A 22779-nucleotide genomic window follows, 5' to 3' on the forward strand; every position below is an offset into this window, starting at 1 on the left:
AGGAGATTTTCCTGGACTACACACCAAACGTTATGCCAATGTAGCCTAAATTGTGATAGATTGTGAATGATTATAATGTGAACTTCACCTCAGTAGACTCTTGCCAGGTCACTCTAACATAAAAATATATACTGAGTCTGACTTTTCCTAAAATATACATTTTACATCTTATCACTGTTATATTTACTGGACTATTGCTAAAGTAACTTGCAGACAACCACTATGTGATATTAAAGGGAATTTGTCACCATATTTAGGGCTCTTTCACACATCAGTATCTCCGGTACGAGTGGTGACACTTGTACCGGAGACACTGACACACGCAGACCCCATTCATTTTAATGGGTCTGTGCACGTCAGTGTGTTTTCACGGACCGTATGTCCGTGTGCTCCACACGGAGACAAGTCATTTTTTTTGCAGACACTTGGTCCGCAAAATGTACTACACAGATGACATCCATGTGACACGTACTGCTGTGGCTGCAGCGGATACATGGATTACTGTGGGGAACACCTAGGAGAGGTGAGTACATATATTTTATTATTTTATTCTTATTTTTGCACAGGTGGACACTGGGAACAGACTACCACTACCCTCATCACTGTCTCTGCTGGTGCTGATCGCAGCGCTGGCAGGGAACCATGGTGAGGGCAGTGTTCAGTACCTGGCGCGTGGGAACAGCGCTACCTATAGCGCTGAGTCCCAGGCGCTGGTCCGTGTGATCCTGATGCGGCACACAGGTAGCACACGGTTGCCACACATGTGACTCACTCGGACACACGGATATCTCTGGTACAGTTTTTTCCGGTACCGGAGATATGCGGACATGTGAAACCAGCCTTAAAAATATGTTTATTAGCTTGCATCTAAAGCCGAGCGCAGGTGATTGACAGCTTTCTCTCTACACAGTGCTTAGGGAGAAAACTATTAATCAATAGCTGGTGGAGAGGCAAAACAGCAGCTGATGAATATCAAGGGCTCCACTGCATGCATCCTCATTAAGGCTAGGGCTACAAGATATCTCTGGTGGCTAAAGTTCACTATGCATTGCTGCAACATCGCAGCGCAATAAAAATGAATGGGGTTAAATTGCGAGCCAGAGGGAACTGTGACCTTAACAAGCAAGTCACAAAATATTTGACATAGTTAGACTTTCTGAAAATTGCTTCTCATGGTCACAGTACCCTCACCAGTCACAATGTGACCCCATTCACTTGTATTGCACTGCAATGCAGCTGCGACAAATAGCAAACTTTGGCCACGTGACTGGTCGAGATCAAATTCGCCATGTGGCTCCAGTCTAGGAGGACTCAACTGATTGACCCCCTGCAACTAATAAAAAGTTATTTTATGAAATACTGGTAGAATAATTGAAGCGACCCAGCAATAACATCAGGTTCTCTGATACTACTTTATGCTACTTTACATAAGGCAACATAAACTTGACAACAGATTCCCTATAGACAGTGGTCAAACAAATGAATACATTAATCTTTTCACTATCCTGCGCTTTGGACTGCAGTTTAAATCCATATAGTGTGTAAAAGGGAGTTCTTTCTGGTGGGTTCTAGTCCCAGTTGTAGGAAAAAAAATTTAAATCAATCCTAGGAATATGCAACTTGTGTATTAATAAGTCAGACCTCTTGCCAAAATCAAGAAAAGGATCTTAAAAGTGAGGGAAATATTAAAGAAAAATGTATACATATGTTCTTCTTTGCATCCACTTTTGATATTAGCTTCATAAACCTGATGTAGTGTAACCAAACTGCAATTTGTGTTATGCTTGGCTGTGGTATGATTATAATCATGGAAATACATGTTAGTTCTGTATGTTCTATAATGTACACTAATCATAGTCATCCTCTTCATCCTTATCCTTTCTATCCCAACTTTCTGCAGCTTATATATGAAGCGGGAGTATCATTCGTGGGGATTATGTTGGGTTGGTCTAGTTTCGCCTGCCTGATTTTTCTCAACTGTCTGATCAACTGGCCCAAGGAATCCATCCCTTCTCCAGAAGAATCTGCCTTTACGTGAGTGTGTAATGACAGAACAGTACTCTTTTTTTGACAGCTAGTTTTAATTGTACCACAGAAGATAATGGTGCTGCTCCATTCTGAACTGTGGCCCAGTTTCAAAAGACTTGGAAGGGAATATATGATGGAACAATTCTGCCTCAAAATAAAAGCTTGTGAAGTGACATTGACCAACCTGAAACATTTCAGACATGCTCCCTTGTAATTGATTCTCACACATTCTCTGATGATCTCACAGGAAAAAGGTCACACTACGCACTCTTGCACTAGACCACAAAGTCACTGGAGATCAATTTTACACCCATGTGACCACTGTTGGTCAACGGTTAAGCAGAAAAGGTGATCCCGAGGAGCAGCATTTATCCAATGAAGACTTGTCAAAACCTGGAAAAAACAGCGGTAAGAATATAACATAATTTATTTATTTTTTGAGACCTGTCAACTATGAAGATGTATTCTGTAGGTCAACTAAGTGTCCATCACACCTATAGACATCAATATACAGATGGACTATCTCCTTAATTTTAAGCAAACAATGTTATGTTTTGTCATATGTATGGATTTTGATAATTATGAGTTATATTAGAGCCCCCCCTTTTAATACCTGTATCTCCAGAATATGGCATAAATTGAAATACTCATTTGTTGCTTTCGCAGGATCTTCTACCACATTCCTACAGAGTGCACGTTCTCCCATTTTCCTCTTCTCGCTTATCACGATGATGATGACTCAACTTCGTATAATTTTCTTCATGGCATCAATGAACAGAATGATAGAATTTTTGGTGCTTGGGACACAAGATAATGGTTAGTATGCAGGTAATTGTAATGTTGGCAAAACCAGTCTAATATATTAGCATAGAGACTAGGCATATCACAGATAAAATACATTTACTTTAGCATTGAAATGAATACATTTGAGTAATACAATGACGCAAGATCGGACTCTCCAGAGATCTACAAATCACAGACACAGGTTTCTCCACAACTCCCATCTGTCTAACACATGACAAGTCTTGTGGTTTTACCAGGACCCCCAGAGGTTTTGTTTGGCTCCCTCACCCAATAAACTACTTAATAGATGTTTATACCCGGCCCAGGACTCTCTGATAACTCTATATACAGTAGACAGGAATCAACATTCACATCAGGCGATGTCACAGCTCCCTGTGCTCGCTATTCCTTCACACACTATTTAGATGCTTCAATACAAAATATAGTGTCTGAGTCAGTCTATTACTGAAAGAACAGAAAGTAGGAGTCTAGAAAAGACTCGGGCCTGTATGAAAATGGCAATATTTCCATTTTATTTAAATACAGATTGTTACATAAAATTAGAAAAATTACCAAAGTTTGAAAAAAAATATGACGCTCCCAGGGGATGGGGATGACTCGGCGCCCGGGCCTTGCTGTTAGTTTTGAGGGAATGTCGCAGTGGCCGGCTCCTGGGGCCGTACCCTGGGGTCACTCTTAAAAGCAAGGAATAATGGGGGAAAGGTGTATGGGAAAGGGGAATGTTCGTGACGCCACCCGTGGTGTCTGGTGAGGATCACCAGCGCTGCTACAGTCCTCTGAGGCCAGTGATCAGGCAGCTTAGTTGGTGCGGCTCCCCACAGGTGGAGCGGGGCCTCAGGGCAGCGTAGGAGAAGGGATGCAGGACAGAGGGGACCCAGCCGGGTCAGAGGAAGAATAGGCACACTCACAACAGTTCACTTCAATACCTTTACTGGTGATGTTTCAGGCACGATCCAGGGCACTGTAGGGTGAAGGGTGCATATCAGGACTCTCCCCAGTGAGCGGGTGTGGGGCCTCCTGTTTCTTGCCTTTTCCTGGTAAGTTTATGACCTGCCTGGAGCTAGGCCTAACTTGGTCTCTGTCTTGCACCGGCTGACCTAGTGGTAGGGCCTTCTGTTGGAGATCACAGTCCCTGGTCTCTTGGGCCTCCGTGACTCCTGACCCTGGTATAACAGTCAACTTTTGGTGTTCCTGGGACATATAGTTCGCCAGGGGTTCCGGTTGTTTCTGCTGGGCCTTAGGGATCCCTGCAGACGCGGACCCGGTGTCCGGTAAATGGTCTTGGGGTGAGCTGGCTAAGCTCCTCTGCCCCCTATGTAGCTCGCTTACTCCACTTGCCTTCAGCCACGCTCGGGGCCCTCACTAGGCTTCACACTGGCAGTAGGCCTTGCTACTCTTCACCGCTCTTATGGCATCGGCACGCATTAGGCTCACTAACTGAGCTCCCTGAGTCTGGGCTGGACTGACTTCCTCACAGACTTCACTCACTGTGGACTCCAGACTTAGACTGATCCAGACTGACTGCCTAGCTCCACCTTCCCTATTTATATCCCTAACGGGCTCCCTCTGGTGGTCTAAGGTGGAATGTGGAGGTGTTTGAATGCTATGAGGGCCTCTTGTGGAGGAATCCGTCCATGCACCCCTCTAGGATCTGTGGCACCAGTGCGCAACAGGGCGCACAAATACATTTAACAAGGAAGCCTAATTTTAAATAGTAGGTCATTAGCTGATGTCACATTGCTTTTAAGGACAACAAAGTGAAGGTAATGGAGTGGACATAACAAAGCCCTGTCATCAACTCTGTAAAAAATGTAAAGGGAATTTGTCAGTAGAAATCAAGGTATGATTTTAATCAGCTTCTTATGACCTACATCTGACTGACAGATTCCCTTTAAGGACTCAACTGGAAAAGCATGTGAAAACCAACAGGCCTAAATCCCTGACTCAGTTATGCCACTTCTGTGAGGAGGAATGGGCCAAAATTATAGCAATGTATTGTAAGAAGCTTTGGAAGGCTACTCAAGTAAGGCACTTTAAAGGAAATGTTACCAAATACTAACCAGGTGTATGTAAACTTTTGAGCCACTGAAAGTTTGCTAAAAGAAAAAAAAAGCTGAAATAAATTATTGTCGCTAGTTATATGTATGGTTGAAATAAGACATATGTGACAGCTTAACTGAGGGTTGGGATTGTAAGTTAATGTTCAGAAGAAATGAAGAAAATGAGCACTCACCAAAAGCTGCTGGTGTAACAGTCTTTTAATTCAACTTCATCGTTCAGTACAGCGGTTGGCTAGGTGTGCGGGGGTGAAGGAGTGGACGACGGCCGTTTCGCGCTGAAAGCCGTGCTTCTACACTTTCATAGTTATACCGGCAGCTTTTGGTGAGTGCTCCTTTTCTTCATTTCTTCTGAACATTTGTATAAAAGACCGATTGAAGCACAACAAAGCACAGACTTCCGGCGGCTATAGAATCCATTTAAAAGGACAGCAAGTTTAAATGGTAGCAACAGGTCTGGTGCTGATATAGCTTCACTTCATCTGATTGAGATTGTATATTAAATGCAGGGAAGGGGAAAAGATACAACCATAATGCATGAAACAATAAACTCTAAAATGCTCCCTACTGTTCCCAAGTGTTGATCAACTGAATCCACATTCAGTACAATAGTTTTTTTTCACATCTACATAACGATTTATGTTATTTTCTTCTAATAATTCATCTAGACCTTTTTTGAAATGATCAAATGGTTCATGCTGTGACTAGCTCCTCAGGTAGACCATTCCACAGATTAACAGTTCTCATGCTTAAGAAAACCTTGTTGCCTTTGGAGATAGAACCATATTTTCACCAGACAAAGGGAGTGAATTTTTGTCTTTTGAGGACTTTTACATGGAATGGCTTTTGACCAGGGTTGGAGCCATCACAGAGGGGAAATACATTTACACTTGGTAGTATTGATGTCTACCCAGTTATGTTTGAGTATTAATGTCTACTACATTGCACTTCCTACCTCTTAGCACCTTATGACAGTTGCACTATCTACACTTAAGCTGTATCTATGTTTTGGTCTATCTTCAATATATACTATATACGATTATTACTTATTCTATTGCTGCTCTAACACATTCCACTTTGTACTGGTCTGCTGCCCTCTTTGTCCATTTATAGATACTGCCGTCAAGGCCACACATACTATAGATTTTTGATCACTAATTTATATTATTTGGCCTGAATACATATGTTTGTGCAGTTTGTACTGATGTAAATTATAATTTTACTTATTATATACTCAATTGCTTTATTACATTGCACTTTGCATATTCCTTTCATTTTGGTATAACCCATTAGTTACCATTCTTATTATGTGATTGTGCATCAAGACATATTGCCACCTACATACTCAGGTGATACTATGTATCTATTCTGATCGTGATTGCACAGCACTAAACTTTCCCTCTGGTGAGGATGCCTATTTTTATTTATCATGTGTTCCCATTTTCATTTCTTTTAAACATATCGTGACTTGTATAAATATAATAAAGATTTTTTTCATATTGTTTTTAACTATTACAGTTGCCTAGCATTGTGTCTTATGTAGGTTTAGACTAGATTAAATTATTTATGATTTAGGCATTTTTTTGGTATACTGAGTAATAAATGGTGTAGTCAGTCGTCTGAGCTGAAGTGCCCAGATTTAGTGATGAGCGAATTTGTTCGAAATCCGATCTTACAACTTAAAATCGACACGAATATGGCACATTCGGATTCGTGATCGGAAAGGCGAGCAGATTTTCTTAAATTCGGGAAAAATCGGCAACATTCAGCGAATAAATGCGGGAACATGATTGTGGGGCAACTACAGTGTGGCTAGCCTAGTGTCTGTGTATGATGAGCGGGGGGACGTGTTAGATGATTGGAGGGGCTAGGGAGAGCTCAGAACAGGTCAGATCAGCGGCGCACTTGTAATCTTTTTTTTTCCTGTAGGCTGTAACTTTAAGTCAGGAATGTGCGGCTAGCCAATCAGAGCCCAGAAAGCATCCACACTGTCCAGACATAAGGGTTTCTGCCATTGTCTGCTGAAATCACAGCCGCCATGTTCCCTCAGCCCCATTTTATCCATGTTATTGCCGGTGACAGACACTGCTGAGTGTGCTCCTGTGTAATGAGGATATTAGCTAGATAGATGGGTGCTTGTGCGGAAGTCAGATAGTGTAGATAAGTCCTGTGCTGTGTAATTGTTAAATTGATGTTGCAGCACATTTTTTTCTTGTGCAATTACTGAGATTCTGACAGAAAGAGCAGGGCCTATGGCATAGAAGTGTGTTGTGCACCGGCTGTACTGTGCTCCATGCATGAGTATTATTATTATTATTATATATTATTATAGCGCCATTTATTCCATGGTGCTTTACATATGAAAAAGGGGTAAACATAGCGAAAATAATTACAATAATCTTGAACAAAACGTGACGGCAACTGGTACAGGAGGAGTGAGGACCCTGCCCGCGAGGGCTCACAATCTACAAGGGATGGGTGAGGATACAGTAGGTGAGGGTAAGGCTTGTCGTGGAGCAGTATGGTGGAGCGATGGTTAATGCAGGTTGTAGGCTTGTCGGAAGAGGTGGGTCTTCAGCTTCCTTTTGAAGGTTTCGGTGAGAATCTGATATGTTGGGGTAGAGAGTTCCAGAGTAGGGGGGGTGCATGGGAGAAATCTTGTATGCGATTGTGGGAGGAGGAGATAAGAGGGGAGTAGAGAAGGAGATCTTGTGAGGATTGGAGGTTGCGTGCGGGTATATACCAGGAGACTAGGTCAGAGATATATGGAGGAGACAGGTTGTGAATGGTTTTGTATGCCATGGTTAGGGTTTTTAACTGGAGTCTCTGGACAATGGGGAGCCAGTGAAGAGATTGACAGAGGGGAGAGGCCGGGGAATAGCGTGGGGACAGGTGGATTAGTCGGGCAGCAGAGTTTAGGATAGATTGGAGGGGTGTGAGAGTGTTGGAAGAGAGGCCACAGAGCAGAAGGTTGCAGTAGTCGAGGCGGGAGATGATGAGAGCATGCACTAGTGTTTTTGCAGTTTCATGGTTGAGAAATGTGCAGCGAGCTTGAGGGGCTGAGGAGAGTGGACAGCCATTGACGTTGATAGATAGGTCAGTTGTGGGGGTTGAATGAGATGGCGGAAAGATGATGAATTCTGTTTTGTCCATGTTACTCGTAAGTTTTAGAAATCCAGCAGAGAAGAAGGATGAAATAGCGGACAGACATTGTGGGATTTTGGTTAGTAGGGAGGAAATATCGGGTCCAGAGAGGTAGATCTGTGTGTCGTCAGCATAGAGGTGATAATGAAAGCCAATGAGATAATGAGAGACTCTATGAGCTGTCCCAGGCCTAAGGTGTAGATGGAGAAGAGTAGGGGTCCTAGAACTGAACCTTGGGGGACACTGACAGATAGGGGGTGAGATGAGGAGGTGGTGTGTGAGTGGGAGACACTAAATGTCCAGTCTGTTAGGTAGGTATGAGGAGATCCAGGATAGGGCCAAGTCTGTGATGCCTTAAATCTATTTTTTTTCATGCTAATGTGATAAATCAAGCAAGCAAGCCCTTGTAGCCCACCTTTTGAGCTGTATGCAGACTCCGCAGAGCTTCTCAGTGCAGGGCACAAAAACTTTTTTTTTCCATTTGCTAATGTGATAGTGCAAGCTATAGCAGCACACTTTGTCATTTTTTGGTGGGTGAAATTTATCTGTATGCACAGTAAAAAAAATAGATTTTTTCTCTTGCTAGCCACAGTCCAGCAAAGCTTTTTTTGTGTCGCAAAAACATGATACACTCTGCTAAAAGCCACCTACTATTTTAGTGGCGTTGAAGTTCAGCTGTTTTCAGAGTAAAACAATTGATTTTTTTCTCTTACTAGGCAAAGTCCAAAAAATATTTAAATAAAAGCCACCTGCTATTTTTATTTTTTTCTGTGGCAAACGTGATACACTCTGCTATGTCAGCTACCATGTTAGTGGCGGTGAACTTCAGCTTTTTTCAGAGTAAAAAAAAATATTTTTTTTGTTGCTAGCCACTGTTGCTAGGCAGAGTCCAAAAAATATTTTTTTCTGTCACAAACATGTTAAACTCTGCTATAAGCCACCTAGTCCTTTAGTGACGGTGAAATTCAGCTGTATTCAGAGCTTGTGCAGAGTAAAAAACTATATTTTTTGCTGTTCCTAACGTGATACAGCAGGGACATCTCAGTTTGAAATAGTTTGGAGAATATCTCCTATGTTATACAGGCCTCATCCACACTAAAAAAATACTTTCTTCTGTTAGTAACATTATACAGCAAGCCATATCTTACGTTGTCATTTAGTGCCGCAGAAATTCAGGTGTGTCCAGAGCTGTTGCAGAGGAAAACATCTAATTTTGTTTTGCTAATAACGTGCTCCTACCACATATCTAATCAACATGAGTGGGAAAAAGTGGGAAAAAGAGAGGTCGTGATGGAAGGTGGAAAAGGCTTGGTGTTCAAGGTATATGTGGGTGAGGTGGTAATGTTAGTGAAAGCACTAGTGAACCAACACCGTTATGTCCTATCCGACAACTGACAACTTCTGTTACTGGACGGGTTACTCCACTCCTATCTTTGGCAGCTGCACAGTGATACACCTTGCTGACAAGGGCCAGAAAGAGCAGGTGCTCCAGTGGATGGCAAGCGCTGCTTCAAGTGGCCTCTCCACTTCTTCTCCACCTCAACATCATACACAGTACAGTCCACAGAGGTGGCACCCCAATTACCCTTGCTTCCCCCCACGTTACAACTGTCCAACTTGCCCAACTGACTGTAGGGAATCACAGATGGGTCTGTAGAACTGTTCATCCATTCTATACCATGGGCATCAGAAGTGTACTCCAAACATTCACAGAGTAAAGAGGAGGAAAGCATTTGCACCAATGCCCAAAATTTTTTTTCGGTTGGATTCGGGGCAAGATGAAGTAGGGTCCGAGCAGTTTCCTGACCCTCATCACCAGACCTTAACCACTGGGGAGGGTGGTAATCCTGATGAGTCTCAGATACCTGAGGCTCATGTGGACTGTACTGTGCTGTCAGGGCAACAAGAGAGAAGGGTCATTCTGAGGTCGAGGAATGGGATAACACATTGGATGATGACGAGGTTGAAGATCCTACTTGGTGTGAACCCAGAGTCACACAGCCGAGTAGCTCATCTGAGGAGGTGGAGGAGGAAGACGAGGAGGTTACGTTTCGCACTTTGGCGCAGACACAGAGTGATGCAAGCCCGAGGAGCACTGCATCCTTAGCCACAACTGTCACTGAGGCTAGCAGCGGTCACGGATGTTGCAGCTCGCAGGGGCGGCAAGGGTTGCCTAGTCTGGGCCTTTTTTGAGACCACAAAGGATGAGCCAACTCACGTTATCTGCAAACTTTGTGATAAAAAACTCAGTAGAGGGAAAAACTGAAATAATTTGACTACTACATGCATGAACATTCACATGCGCAAACAACATGCGTTACTCGAGAATCTCACCGCGCTGAAATGCGGACCATGGGACCTCAATAACCATCAGCTGCCCCATCTACCGCATCCGCTGCTTCTTCCTCTGTTACCGTGCCAAGTATTGTCACACAGGTCTCCCACCGCAGAACCTCCGGTTCTCTACCCGCTCCAGTCAGACTGAGTGAGAGCCCATCAGCTGTAACTGAAGCGGATATGCATGCTGTGTTTGTTTCACCGAGCACACCACATGTTTCTCAATCCACCGTAACATCTGCGCCTGCACCTCACTCACGTCCAGCAGGTTGTACATTTCACCGTACTCCGTCTTCTCTCACCACCGCAGCCAGCCTTTGGTCCCGCAGTTGTGGTCACATAAAAGATTGTTTCATCCTACATATGACAAAGCTAAGAGGTTGAAGTCCACCATCTCCAATCTGTTGGCCATGGAAATGCTGCCTTTCCGCCAGGTAGATACAGACTGTTTCCGAAAGCTGATGGCCGTCGCAGTCCCCCAGTACCAGTTGCCCAGTCGCCATTACTTCTCTAAGAAAGCTGTGCCTGCGCTACACCAGCATGTCACAGACAACATCACCCATTCCTTGACTAAATCTATTTCTGCCAGGGTGCATTTCACCATGGACACCTGGACGAGTAAGCATGGCCAAGGGCGTTACATCTCGTTGACTGGGCACTGGATGACTCTGGTGGCTGTGGGGGCAGGTGGAGAAGGGGCTGCTCCACAAATCTTGGAATCCCGAAGGCTTGCAGAACAAATCTCTGTCTTTCCCACTTCCTCCACTGCTTCTGCCTCCTCCACCTACTCTAGGGCCTCCACCTGCAAACTGAACCTCTTCCTTAACGAGACACGCGTTCCAACAGTGCAGAGCGAATCCACACCACCTCCTTACTGCGCAGCCAGGGCTCACCGCAATCAGGCAGTCTTCAAATTAATATGCCTTGGAAATCTCAGTCACACAGCTGAAGAATTTTGGACAGATCTCCAGGCTCAGTTTGAGTAATGGCTGACTCAGCTGAACCTGGAGCCAGAGTAGGCCGTGTGCGATAACGGTGCAAACCTGTTGGCGGCGCTACGCTGAGCCGAGCTCACACACGTGCCTTGCATGGCTCACGTCCTCAACCTGGTGGTATAGAGATTTCTCTGCCACTATCCCGGCCTGGATGAGCTTCTTCAGAAAGTACAGAAGCTGTGTGCTCACTTCCGCCATTCGCACCCCTCATGTCATCGATTTGCATCGATACGTAGGTCTTTCTCCATGCCAGTTAACAGGTTGATATGTGATATGCCGACACGGTGGAATTCCACTCTGCACATGTTGCAGCAACAAGCTCTGATGCAGTATGTCATGTCGTGTAGCCTGGGCCAGCGCAGTACGGACGTGGGACATATCACATTTATGGAGTGGGAACAGATTAAGGACCTTTGCACCCTTTTGCACAGTTTTGAAATGGCTACTAAAATAGGTAGTGCTGACAATGCCGGCATCAGCATCACTATTCTGGTCATCTACATGCTGGAGCAGACTTTGACTAGTGTGCGGCATGAGGTAGTTGTCCCAGAAGAAGAGGAGGATGCTGAAGGGATAAGAATGTCTCAAAGTTCCAGACTGTCGTCACACAGGCGGATGCCAAGTGATGGTGGATTCCTTCGATCGAGGGGGTTTGGTGATACCAGACATGCTGTTAGTAAAGGTGCAAGAGCTGAGGAACAAATGGAGGAGGAAGAGGTGATGGGCGAGCAACAGTCAGAAGATAAATAGGATAATCATCCCCTCTCTGTTGAACGTGATTGGCAGGAGGACACGGAGGACACAAGCATCATTGTTACGCAGCCAACAATAGAGCCTGGCTTTGGACCTCCTGGAAGAGCCCGATATATGAGTGCCTTCTTGATGCACTATCTGAAACAAAATCCTTGTATAGTTAGGATTCAAAATAATGCTGACTACTGCTTTGCCTATCTGTTAGATCCACGTTATAAGAGTAAATTTTGCCAGATGCTTCCCGCCCTGGAAAGGGACCCGGTAATGTTGGAGTATCGAAAGAAACTTGTTATGCACACGCCCGGACTGACTGGCGTGTGCGGGTGTTGTGGTTCCACTGGACCATGGACCGGAGAGTGCCTGGAGGGGCGTGACTAAGTATCTGGCCGATCCGACCAAGGTGGCACGACGGCATACGACGCCAGTGCACCAGGGAGAAACCGGGCAGAGGGACCAGGTGCTACTCCAGGTCAAACTCCGGACACGGGGGTTGACCCACACTGGAATTACTGGAACAGGCAGGTTAGGCTGGCACAGACTGGTGGATGTAAGCAAACACGGCAGGTATGCAGAGGGGTGGATACAGGCGAGTATGCAGGCAGGGAGGTACTGGCCGAAAGGACGGGCTGGAGCACAGAAAGGTTAAGACCCAGTACAGACTGGGTCACAGAACCGCAGATGCGGTAGACAACCACAGCAGAGAGGGAACGCCCAAAGCGGTGGGCAAGAACAGAGCAGGACGGGGCTGCAGGAGCAGCGAGCACAAGCAGGGCAGGACAGGACTGCCGGAGCAGCGGGCAGAAGCAGGGCAGGACAGGACTGCCGGAGCAGCGGGCAGAAGCAGGGCAGGACAGTACTGCCGGAGCAGCGGGCAGAAGCAGGGCAGGACAGGACTGCCGGAGCAGCGGGCAGAAGCAGGGCAGGACAGGACTGCCGGAGCAGCGGGCAGAAGCAGGGCAGGACAGGACTGCCGGAGCAGCGGGCAGAAGCAGGGCAGGACAGGACTGCCGGAGCAGCGGGCAGAAGCAGGGCAGGACAGGACTGCCGGAGCAGCAGGCAAAAGCAGGGCAGGACAGGACTGCCGGAGCAGCGGGCAGAAGCAGGGCAGGACAGGACTGCCGGAGCAGCGGGCAGAAGCAGGGCAGGACAGGACTGCCGGAGCAGCGGGCAGAAGCAGGGCAGGACAGGACTGCCGGAGCAGTGAGCAAAAGGGTAAGAGCGGAGCAAGGCTGCCGGAGCAGTGAGCAAGGAGTCAGAGCAGGACGGACAGGGCTCTGTTCACACGGAACAGACAGGAAGGGAAAGGCAGAGCCAGATACCCACAGGGTACTTGCAGCGAAGTAGCGAGGGGACCACAAACTCACAAACGGGAGTACAGAGACAACAAGCAGGAGTTAGGTACGAGTTCAAACTCTGCAGAAAAAGGAAAGGAACGGACATAGAGGCAAAACAGGTAAAGGATAGGAGAGAGTTCAGACTGGAACTGAGTGTACGGAAGAGACCGACACTGCAGCGGGATACAGGAGCGGGTCTGGGAATACGGCCCCCAGAGAGGCGGGACGAACAGGCAAGGAGCGTGTTCAGACAGGACAGACAAGATACAGGAACGGATCTAGGTAATCGGCCCCTAGAAGGCGGGAGGAACAGGCTAGGAGCGTGTTCAGACAGGCCTGGAAATACAGCCTCCAGGAAAGGCAGCAGGCAAGAGTACACAGACAGGACTCAGTTCAGACACGGGAACTGATACCGCAAGGCAGGAGACATAGACAGGACTCAGTTCAGACACGGGAACAGATACTGCAAGACAGGAGAAATAGACAGGACTCAGTTCAGACAGGAACAGATACTGCAAGGCAGGGACACAAACAGGACTCTGTTCAGACGGGAACAGATACCGCAAGGCACAGACAGGCAGATCTAGGAATACGGCCCCTAGAAGGCGAAAGAACAGGCAAGAAGCGTGTTAACAAGAACAGACCACAGTTCAGACACAGAACTGGAAAACAGGCAGGAAAACAGGATAGGACCTGGCATGTCAGAGACAAAAAGCCGACTGACAGGACACAATGCTCAGGCGCCATCTTGAGGAAGAAGGTGGTATAAATACCCAAAGATGGACAGCAATAGGCTGAAGGTGCAACAGGGGCGTGTCCGCAGCAGGTACAAGAAACAGGAAGTTCAGCGGGCGTCGCCCTATGCAGCCAAAACAGACAAACAGACAGCAAGGAGGGAAGCCAGAGAGACATTCTGGACTGGAGATCAAGTGCACGCTCTTGCACAGTGGGAGATGGACCACCATGCAAGGACGCCGCCAGGTATGTTACAGTACCCCCCCCCTTACGCCCCCTCTTCTTCAGGCCTGCCAGAATCTTCCGCAGGGAATTCGAGGACCAGTCGTTCACTTCAAGGAGATCACTTCCACTGTCCACAGGAAAAATTGATCTCATCTGGTTAGCTAGGATGCTACCTCCTATCCAGCCATCCCTAGCAACAGACGAAACGGGTGGAGTACCAGGAACAGCACACAAGGAAGTCTCTCTCCACATATTTTCAGGTGGCACCCCAGAGGGTACAGGAGACGACTGGAAGTCCTTCACCGGGTTGGAGGGGGACAGAGACTTGGGGGTAATCTCTGCTTCGAGGTACATCTTGTCAAGCTCACAGGAAGAAATAGACGGGTTATCAGGTACATAATGAGGAAAAGTCACTGTCTCTTTGTTATCTGGTGGTACCCCGGAAAATTCAGGAAACAACTGGAGGTCCTCCGCCGGGTCAGAAGAGTGCAGAGGCTCAGAGAAAACATCTGCTTCAGAGTACACTAGGTCGGACTCACTGGAGGAAGCAGGCGAGGTATCGGGTACCGAGTATAGGAAAGTCTCTGTCCATTCACCACCAGGTGGCACCCCGAAGGGTTCTGGAGACAACTGGAGGTCCTCCGCCTGGTCAGAGGGGTGTAGAGACTCAAGGGTAACCTCTGCTTCAGAGTACACAAGGTCGGACTCACTGGACGAAGCAAGCGAGGTATCAGATCCAGGATATAGGAAAGTCTCTGTCCATTCACCACCAGGTGGCACCCCGAAGGGTTCTGGAGACAACTGGAGGTCCTCCGCCTGGTCGGAGGGGTGTAGAGACTCGGGATTAACCTCTGCTTCGGAGTACACTAGGTTGGACTCACTGGACGAAGCGAGCGAGGTATCAGGTACAGAGTATAGGAGAGTCTCTGTCCTTTCGCTACCAGGTAGCACCCCGAAGGGTTCTGGAGACAACTGGAGGTCCTCCGCCTGGTCAGAGGGGTGTAGAGACTCGGGGGTAACTACCACTTTGGGGTACCCATTGTCAGGCTCACAGGACGAAGCGGACAAAGTATCGAGTACCGAGTGTAGAGAAGTCTCTCTCCATTTGTCATCGAGTGGTATCCCGGAGGATTCAGGAGGCAACAGGGGGTCCTCCGCCAGGTAGTAGAGGTGCACAGACTCAGAGGTAACCACAGCTTTGGAGCATCCTTGGACATGCACACCGGTTAAAGTGGGTGAAGCATCTGATGCTGGGTGCAGGTAGTTCTCCTGTGTGGAGTCTGGATGGGCAGAAGTCTCTTCGGGCAGGAGAACCGGAGCACTACCCACGCACATTACCCGTTGGGGCTTCTCCGGGATACAGGGAGATGAAGCTTCAGTAGGGACTTCAAGGTTGGGGTCAGGAGGTCTCAGGGAGGACAGACCCTGGCGTGACGGCTTGCCTCTACGTCTAGCACGTCTGGACTGCCTCTTGAGGTTGGGAGAAGTATTCCGGAAAGCGTAGTCACCCTGTGAGGATTCTGGGTGGGCAGTAGTCTCATTGGGCTGGAGGACTATTGCGCTACCCACACACATTACCCATCGGGGCTGCTCCGGGATATTGGGAGGTGAAGCTTCAGCAGGAGCCTCCGGGTTAGGATCATCGAAGACCATTAGAAAGGCCACCAGGAAGGCCATTAGGTCCAGGAGGATCGGATCCCGTGTTTCATATAGGGGGTTGATCCATTCCAAGGCATCACCCGCCAGGTAAGACATAATGAATGCCACCTTAACCCGATCGGTGGGAAAACATAGAGGGTAGAACTTGAAGTGTAGCATGCATTGCTCCACAAATGCACGACTTTGTCTTGGATCCCCATAGTAACGTGGCGGATCCGCAGGAACGAGAGCAGATAGATCCATCTGGACGGGTGCGTAATTCGCCTGGAACTCAGCTGAGAAAAAAAAATAAAATTTTATTTATTTATTTTTAATGCATGTATTCGCTGGAAAACTTCTGAGAGAGCGAAGGCCGTTGCGCTCAACGGGAACCATGGCCTGAGCATGCTGTTATGCACACGCCCGGACTGACTGGCGTGTGCGGGTGTTGTGGTTCCACTGGACCATGGACCGGAGAGTGCCTGGAGGGGCGTGACTAAGTATCTGGCCGATCCGACCAAGGTGGCACGACGGCATACGACGCCAGTGCACCAGGGAGAAACCGGGCAGAGGGACCAGGTGCTACTCCAGGTCAAACTCCGGACACGGGGGTTGACCCACACTGGAATTACTGGAACAGGCAGGTTAGGCTGGCACAGACTGGTGGATGTAAGCAAACACGGCAGGTATGCAGAGGGGTGGATACAGGCGAGTATGCAGGCAGGGAGGTACTGGCCGAAAGGACGGGCTGGAGCACAGAAAGGTTAAGACCCAGTACAGACTGGGTCACAGAACCGCAGATGCGGTAGACAACCACAGCAGAGAGGGAACGCCCAAAGCGGTGGGTAAGAACAGAGCAGGACGGGGCTGCAGGAGCAGCGAGCACAAGCAGGGCAGGACAGGACTGCCGGAGCAGCGGGCAGAAGCAGGGCAGGACAGGACTGCCGGAGCAGCGGGCAGAAGCAGGGCAGGACAGGACTGCCGGAGCAGCGGGCAGAAGCAGGGCAGGACAGGACTGCCGGAGCAGCGGGCAGAAGCAGGGCAGGACAGGACTGCCGGAGCAGCGGGCAGAAGCAGGGCAGGACAGGACTGCCGGAGCAGCGGGCAGAAGCAGGGCAGGACAGGACTGCCGGAGCAGCGGGCAGAAGCAGGACAGGACTGCCGGAGCAGTGAGCAAAAGGGTAAGAGCGGAGCAAGGCTGTCGGAGCAGTGAGCAAGGAGTCAGAGCAGGACGGACAGGGCTCTGTTCACACAGAACAGACAGGAAGGGAAAGGCAGAGCCAGATACCCACAGGGTACTTGCAGCGAAGTAGCGAGGGGACCACAAACTCACAAACGGGAGTACAGAGACAACAAGCAGGAGTTAGGTACGAGTTCAGACTCTGCAGAAAAAGGAAAGGAACGGACATAGAGGCAAAACAGGTAAAGGATAGGAGAGAGTTCAGACTGGAACTGAGTGTACGGAAGAGACCGACACTGCAGCGGGATACAGGAGCGGGTCTGGGAATACGGCCCCCAGAGAGGCGGGACGAACAGGCAAGGAGCGTGTTCAGACAGGACAGACAAGATACAGGAACGGATCTAGGTAATCGGCCCCTAGAAGGCGGGAGGAACAGGCTAGGAGCGTGTTCAGACAGGCCTGGAAATACAGCCTCCAGGAAAGGCAGCAGGCAAGAGTACACAGACAGGACTCAGTTCAGACACGGGAACTGATACCGCAAGGCAGGAGACATAGACAGGACTCAGTTCAGACACGGGAACAGATACTGCAAGACAGGAGAAATAGACAGGACTCAGTTCAGACAGGAACAGATACCGCAAGGCAGGGACACAAACAGGACTCTGTTCAGACGGGAACAGATACCGCAAGGCACAGACAGGCAGATCTAGGAATACGGCCCCTAGAAGGCGAAAGAACAGGCAAGAAGCGTGTTCACAAGAACAGACCACAGTTCAGACACAGAACTGGAAAACAGGCAGGAAAACAGGATAGGACCTGGCATGTCAGAGACAAAAAGCCGACTGACAGGACACAATGCTCAGGCGCCATCTTGAGGAAGAAGGTGGTATAAATACCCAAAGATGGACAGCAATAGGCTGAAGGTGCAACAGGGGCGTGTCCGCAGCAGGTACAAGAAACAGGAAGTTCAGCGGGCGTCGCCCTATGCAGCCAAAACAGACAAACAGACAGCAAGGAGGGAAGCCAGAGAGACATTCTGGACTGGAGATCAAGTGCGTGCTCTTGCACAGTGGGAGATGGACCACCATGCAAGGACGCCGCCAGGTATGTTACAAAACTTTTTAGAAACCTTAATAGAGCTTTTCCCCAAGATAGGAGTGAGACACACAGTGTGCATTGCTGCTGTAGTCTTTCAACCTCCGGCACATCAGTTCATCAACGCCAAAACATTACCACCAGTAGCAGCAGCAGAGTAAGTGGCAGAAGCAATTTCTTTGAGTCCTTTCACACATTTCTTAGACCAGTTTGTGAACCAGCACAACAGAGTACAAGTCTGACAAGATGAACAAGTCATGGATCTCCAAGGACTTTTGCACCTCAATCGCAGACTGTACAGACTAGGTGATGTTGTAGTTTTTAGTGTGCTGCATTGATCTTGTGGAATTGCAGTCTGTAATATGGCTTGTATGCTCTTGCTGCTGCTGCAGCTTTTCACCCTAATTTTTTGAAATGTGGAGAATCCTGATTGGTTCTCCATCTATTGGGTTGGCTGTAGTGGAAGAGGTGCCGTTCCTAATTCTACAATTTCTACTGTACTGAAATTGATGCCACTTTGCTGGTGTCAGCCACTAATTTTTTGAAATGTGGAGAATCCTGATTGATTCTCCATCTATTGGGTTGGCTGTAGTGGAAGAGGTGTCAGTCCCCATTATACTACTTATACTCTAGTGAAATTAATGCCACTTTGGTGGTTTTAGGCCCAAATGTGAACACTACTGATTGGGTCTCCATCTACTGGGTTGGTTGTAGGGGAAAAGGTGTCGTTCCTAATTGTACAATTTCTACTGTAGTGAAATTGATGCCACTTTGTTGGTGTCGGCCACTAATATTTGGAAATGTAGGGAATCCTGATTGGGTCTGTATCTACTGGGTTGGCTGTAGGGGAAGAAGTGTCAGTCCTAATTATACTACTTCTACTGTAGTGAAATTGATGCCACTTCGGTGGTGTAAGGCCATAATTTAGGGAAATGTTAACACTCCTGATCGGGTCTCGATCTGCTGGGTTGGCTGTAGTGGAAGAGGTTTTTGTCTCCTTTACAATAGTTATACTCTAGTGAAATAAATTTTTTGGTGCAGATATTGTTCTCCACACAGGGATACACAGACTCAAAATTGGTATATAAAGCAGGCTACATCTCTGCTTACAATAGTTTGGGGCAGATATTATTCGCCATATGGGGAGGGGAAAAGGTTGGGTCCGAGCTGCTTCCTGACACTCGACTGTACTGTGCTGTTAGTGCAAGAATAGGAGGAGGGTGACTCTGAGGGCAAGGAAAGGGATAACACATTGGATGATGATGAGGTTGTACATCCAACTTGGTGTGAATCCAGAGGCATGCAGCTGAGTAGCTCACCTGAGGAGGTGGAGAAAGACGAGGATGTCACGTTGCGTCCTATGGCACAGACACGAAGTGATGCAAGTACGAGGAGGCACTGCATCCTTACCCATAACCGTGGCAGTGACCAGCAGCGGTGGTGGGTCTGCAGCTTGCAGGGGCGGCAAGGGTTGCCTAGCCTGAGCCTTTTTTGAGACCACAAAGGATGAGCCAGTTCACGTTATCTGCAAACTTTGCAATAAAAAATCTCAGAAGAGGGAAAAAGTGCAATAATTTGACTACTACAAGCATGAACCTTCACATGCGCACACAACATGTGTTACGCTGGGAATCTCACGGCTGTAAAATGTGGACCAGCAGACCTCAACAACCATCAGCTGCCCCATCAACTGCATCCGCTGCTTCTTCCTCCTCCTCTGTTACCGTGCCAAGTATTGTCATGCAGGTCTCCCACCGAAGAACTTCCGGTTCTCTACCCGCTCCAATCAAACTGAGTGAGAGCCTGTCATCTGTAATGGAAGCGGACATGCATGCTGTGTTTGTTTCACCGAGCACACCACATGTTTCTCAATCCACCATAACATCTGCACCTCACTCACGGTCAAGCAGTTTGTCCATTCCACGGTACTCCGCCTTCTCTCAGCACTGCAGCCAGCTCTCAGTCCCGCAGTTGTGGTCACGAAAAAGATTGTTTCCTCCTTCACATGACAAAGCTAAGATGTCGAACTCCACCATCTCCAATCTGTTGGCCACGGAAATGGTGGTATGAGGCCCTAATTTTTTGAACTGTGAACACTCCTGTATGGCTGCTTTTTTACTGAGGAGGAAACCGGAGAACCTGGGGAAAACCCCCGCAAACATGGGGAGAACATACAAACTACTTGCAGATGTCCTTTATCATCATAAAGGAGTTAGCTTGTTGTCTAGGAGACCGACCATCGCTGCTGTCTACCTTGTGAATATTGTGTTGAAGTTGTGAGCTACCGGAAGCTTACCGTGCATTAGGCTCTCAGCAGATTTGTCCCGTGCATCTCCCCTACTGTGATAATGCTGTACCCCAACACATCAGAATCTCGCCTTCTGTGGAAACCTTGAAAAGGAAGCTGAAGATCCACTTCTTCTGACAAGCGTACAATCTACGGTAACCCTCACTCCTCCATACTGCTGCACGACTAGCTGTACCCTGACCTACTGCATTCTCACCCATCTCTTGTACATTGTCTGTGCGCCCTCGCAGGCAGGGTCCTCTCTCCTCTTGTACCAGTTGGTGACCTCTTTTCACATGTAAAGCGCCATGGAATAAATGTCGCTGTAATAGTAATAATAATTATAATACCTGTACTCTGGGTCAATTGATGGCAATTTTGCTGGTGTCTACTCCTAATTTGATGTGTTTTGGCAGCTTTTGGGCTCGTTTGAAGGTGCTGTATATGCTTTTTTTGTCCCCCCATTGAATCTTATGGCATTCGGAAATGTTTGACGAACATTCGACAAATAAATTCGGCGAATGTCTAAATATTCGGTGAACATTTCCGACCCAAACATTGAAATGTTCTCTCATCTCTACCCAGGTTCAATCATGTGCAGTTGACTGACTCCCACCAGGTCCACACTTGTTATTTTCATTTTCCTCTTAATAATGTCCAACCTTCCAAAGTTCATCCCTCTCATCTTCACGTTTCAATCGTATATCTTTCTTTCCTGCTCATTTACCCGTTTTCATCACAGATTACATCAGTAATTGGGCACCTATGTGAGTTTCCCCCTTTTGCATCATCCTTGTCCTGATTACTTCGGATCTGCCTTCATCCTTCCCCAGTCGTTTGAATGATACTGTCCATCCTGGGGGACCTACTGTCGAGCAAAATATTTGATAGGTATTGATTCTGATCCATAGAGTGTCATGGTGAAGGTTTTATGGGGTAGGTCACCAGGTCTACCTATATCATTTAGTCACATTATCACCACAGTTGGTATGTCATGTGTAGTCAGTCACCCTCCCAGCACTTTGAGCTTGCTAAAGTTTTAGGCAGGTGTGGAGAAAACACAGCAAAGTAAGAATACTTTCAAAAAGTGTTAAAAGTTAACTTTTATCAATAAAATACAAAGTTAATGAACAAAAGTTGAATCTAAATCATATTAGTGTTTGGTATGACCACCCTTTGCCTTCAAAACAGTATAAATTCCTTTGGGTACCTTTGCACAAAGTCAAGGATTTTGTGCGATTATAGTCAGGTTTATGAGTAGCCAGTAATACCAAACAGGTGATAATAATCATCATTTTCATATATAGGTTGAAACACAGTCATTCAATGAAACAGAAATAGTCATGTAGGAGGCTTAAAACTAGATGAGGAACTGCCAATGGTGAAATTGTGGAAGTTTCATGTCACAGGGCATACACCATAGAGAGACTAATTACAGCAACAAGATAAAAGTTAGCTGTACTGCATCAGCAAAGTCTCTCACAGGCGAAGATTTCACAGTAGCAAACAAAGCAGCACACTGTAACGCTAAGTATGCAAACATGAAATATATGAAATTTGAATAGCATTACTGCTCTACAGCATTACTGCTCTGGGCCAGTGAGTCAAAATATGAAATATTTGGCTGCAGCAGAAGGCAGTGTGTTTACCAAAGTGATTGAGAGCAGTACAATTTGTTTGCAGGTAAAATTGAAGCGTGGTGTAAGTTCCTTGCAAGTTTGGGGCTGCATTATAGCAAGTTGAGTTGGGGATGTGGTCAGGATTAATGGTGTTCTCAATTATGAGAAAAACAGTCAGATATTTATCCATCATACAATACCATCAGGGAGGTGACTGGCTCCAAAGTTATTCATCAGCAGGGCAACAACCCCAAATATGCCGCTAATATCATTTAGAACTATTTTCAGCATAAAGCAGAGGAAGGAATCCTGGAGGTGACGATATGGCCCCAACAGAGCCATAATCTCAATATTTAGTCTTTCTGGGATTACATGAAAAGACAGAAGGATTTGCACAAATCTACATCCATAGAAGATCTGTGGTTAATTCTCCAAGATGTTTGGAACAGCTTCCTGCAAAGTTTCTTCAGATACTGTGTACCTAGAAGAATTGATGCATTGATGCTATTTTGAAGGCAATTCAAGTGATTGATTTAATTTACATTTTT

General features: G+C 47.2%; 1 protein-coding gene across 2 annotated transcripts in view; it reads left to right on the forward strand.

The window, feature by feature from the left end:
• The window catches only part of SLC43A1 (solute carrier family 43 member 1), a 241742-nt gene that overhangs the window by 107383 nt on the left and 111580 nt on the right, over positions 1-22779 (forward strand). For both annotated transcript variants that reach the window (XM_073686132.1, XM_073686133.1), the window contains exons 7-9: positions 1901-2034; positions 2276-2436; positions 2695-2844. In XM_073686132.1, coding sequence (XP_073542233.1) covers positions 1901-2034; positions 2276-2436; positions 2695-2844 — 445 coding nt within the window. The remainder of the gene's footprint in view (positions 1-1900; positions 2035-2275; positions 2437-2694; positions 2845-22779) is intronic.

The sequence above is a fragment of the Phyllobates terribilis genome, unplaced genomic scaffold (assembly GCF_046119375.1).
Source record: "Phyllobates terribilis strain yellow unplaced genomic scaffold, ASM4611937v1 Scaffold_5__5_contigs__length_657084704, whole genome shotgun sequence".
In the NCBI taxonomy this organism is placed as follows: domain Eukaryota; kingdom Metazoa; phylum Chordata; class Amphibia; order Anura; family Dendrobatidae; genus Phyllobates; species Phyllobates terribilis.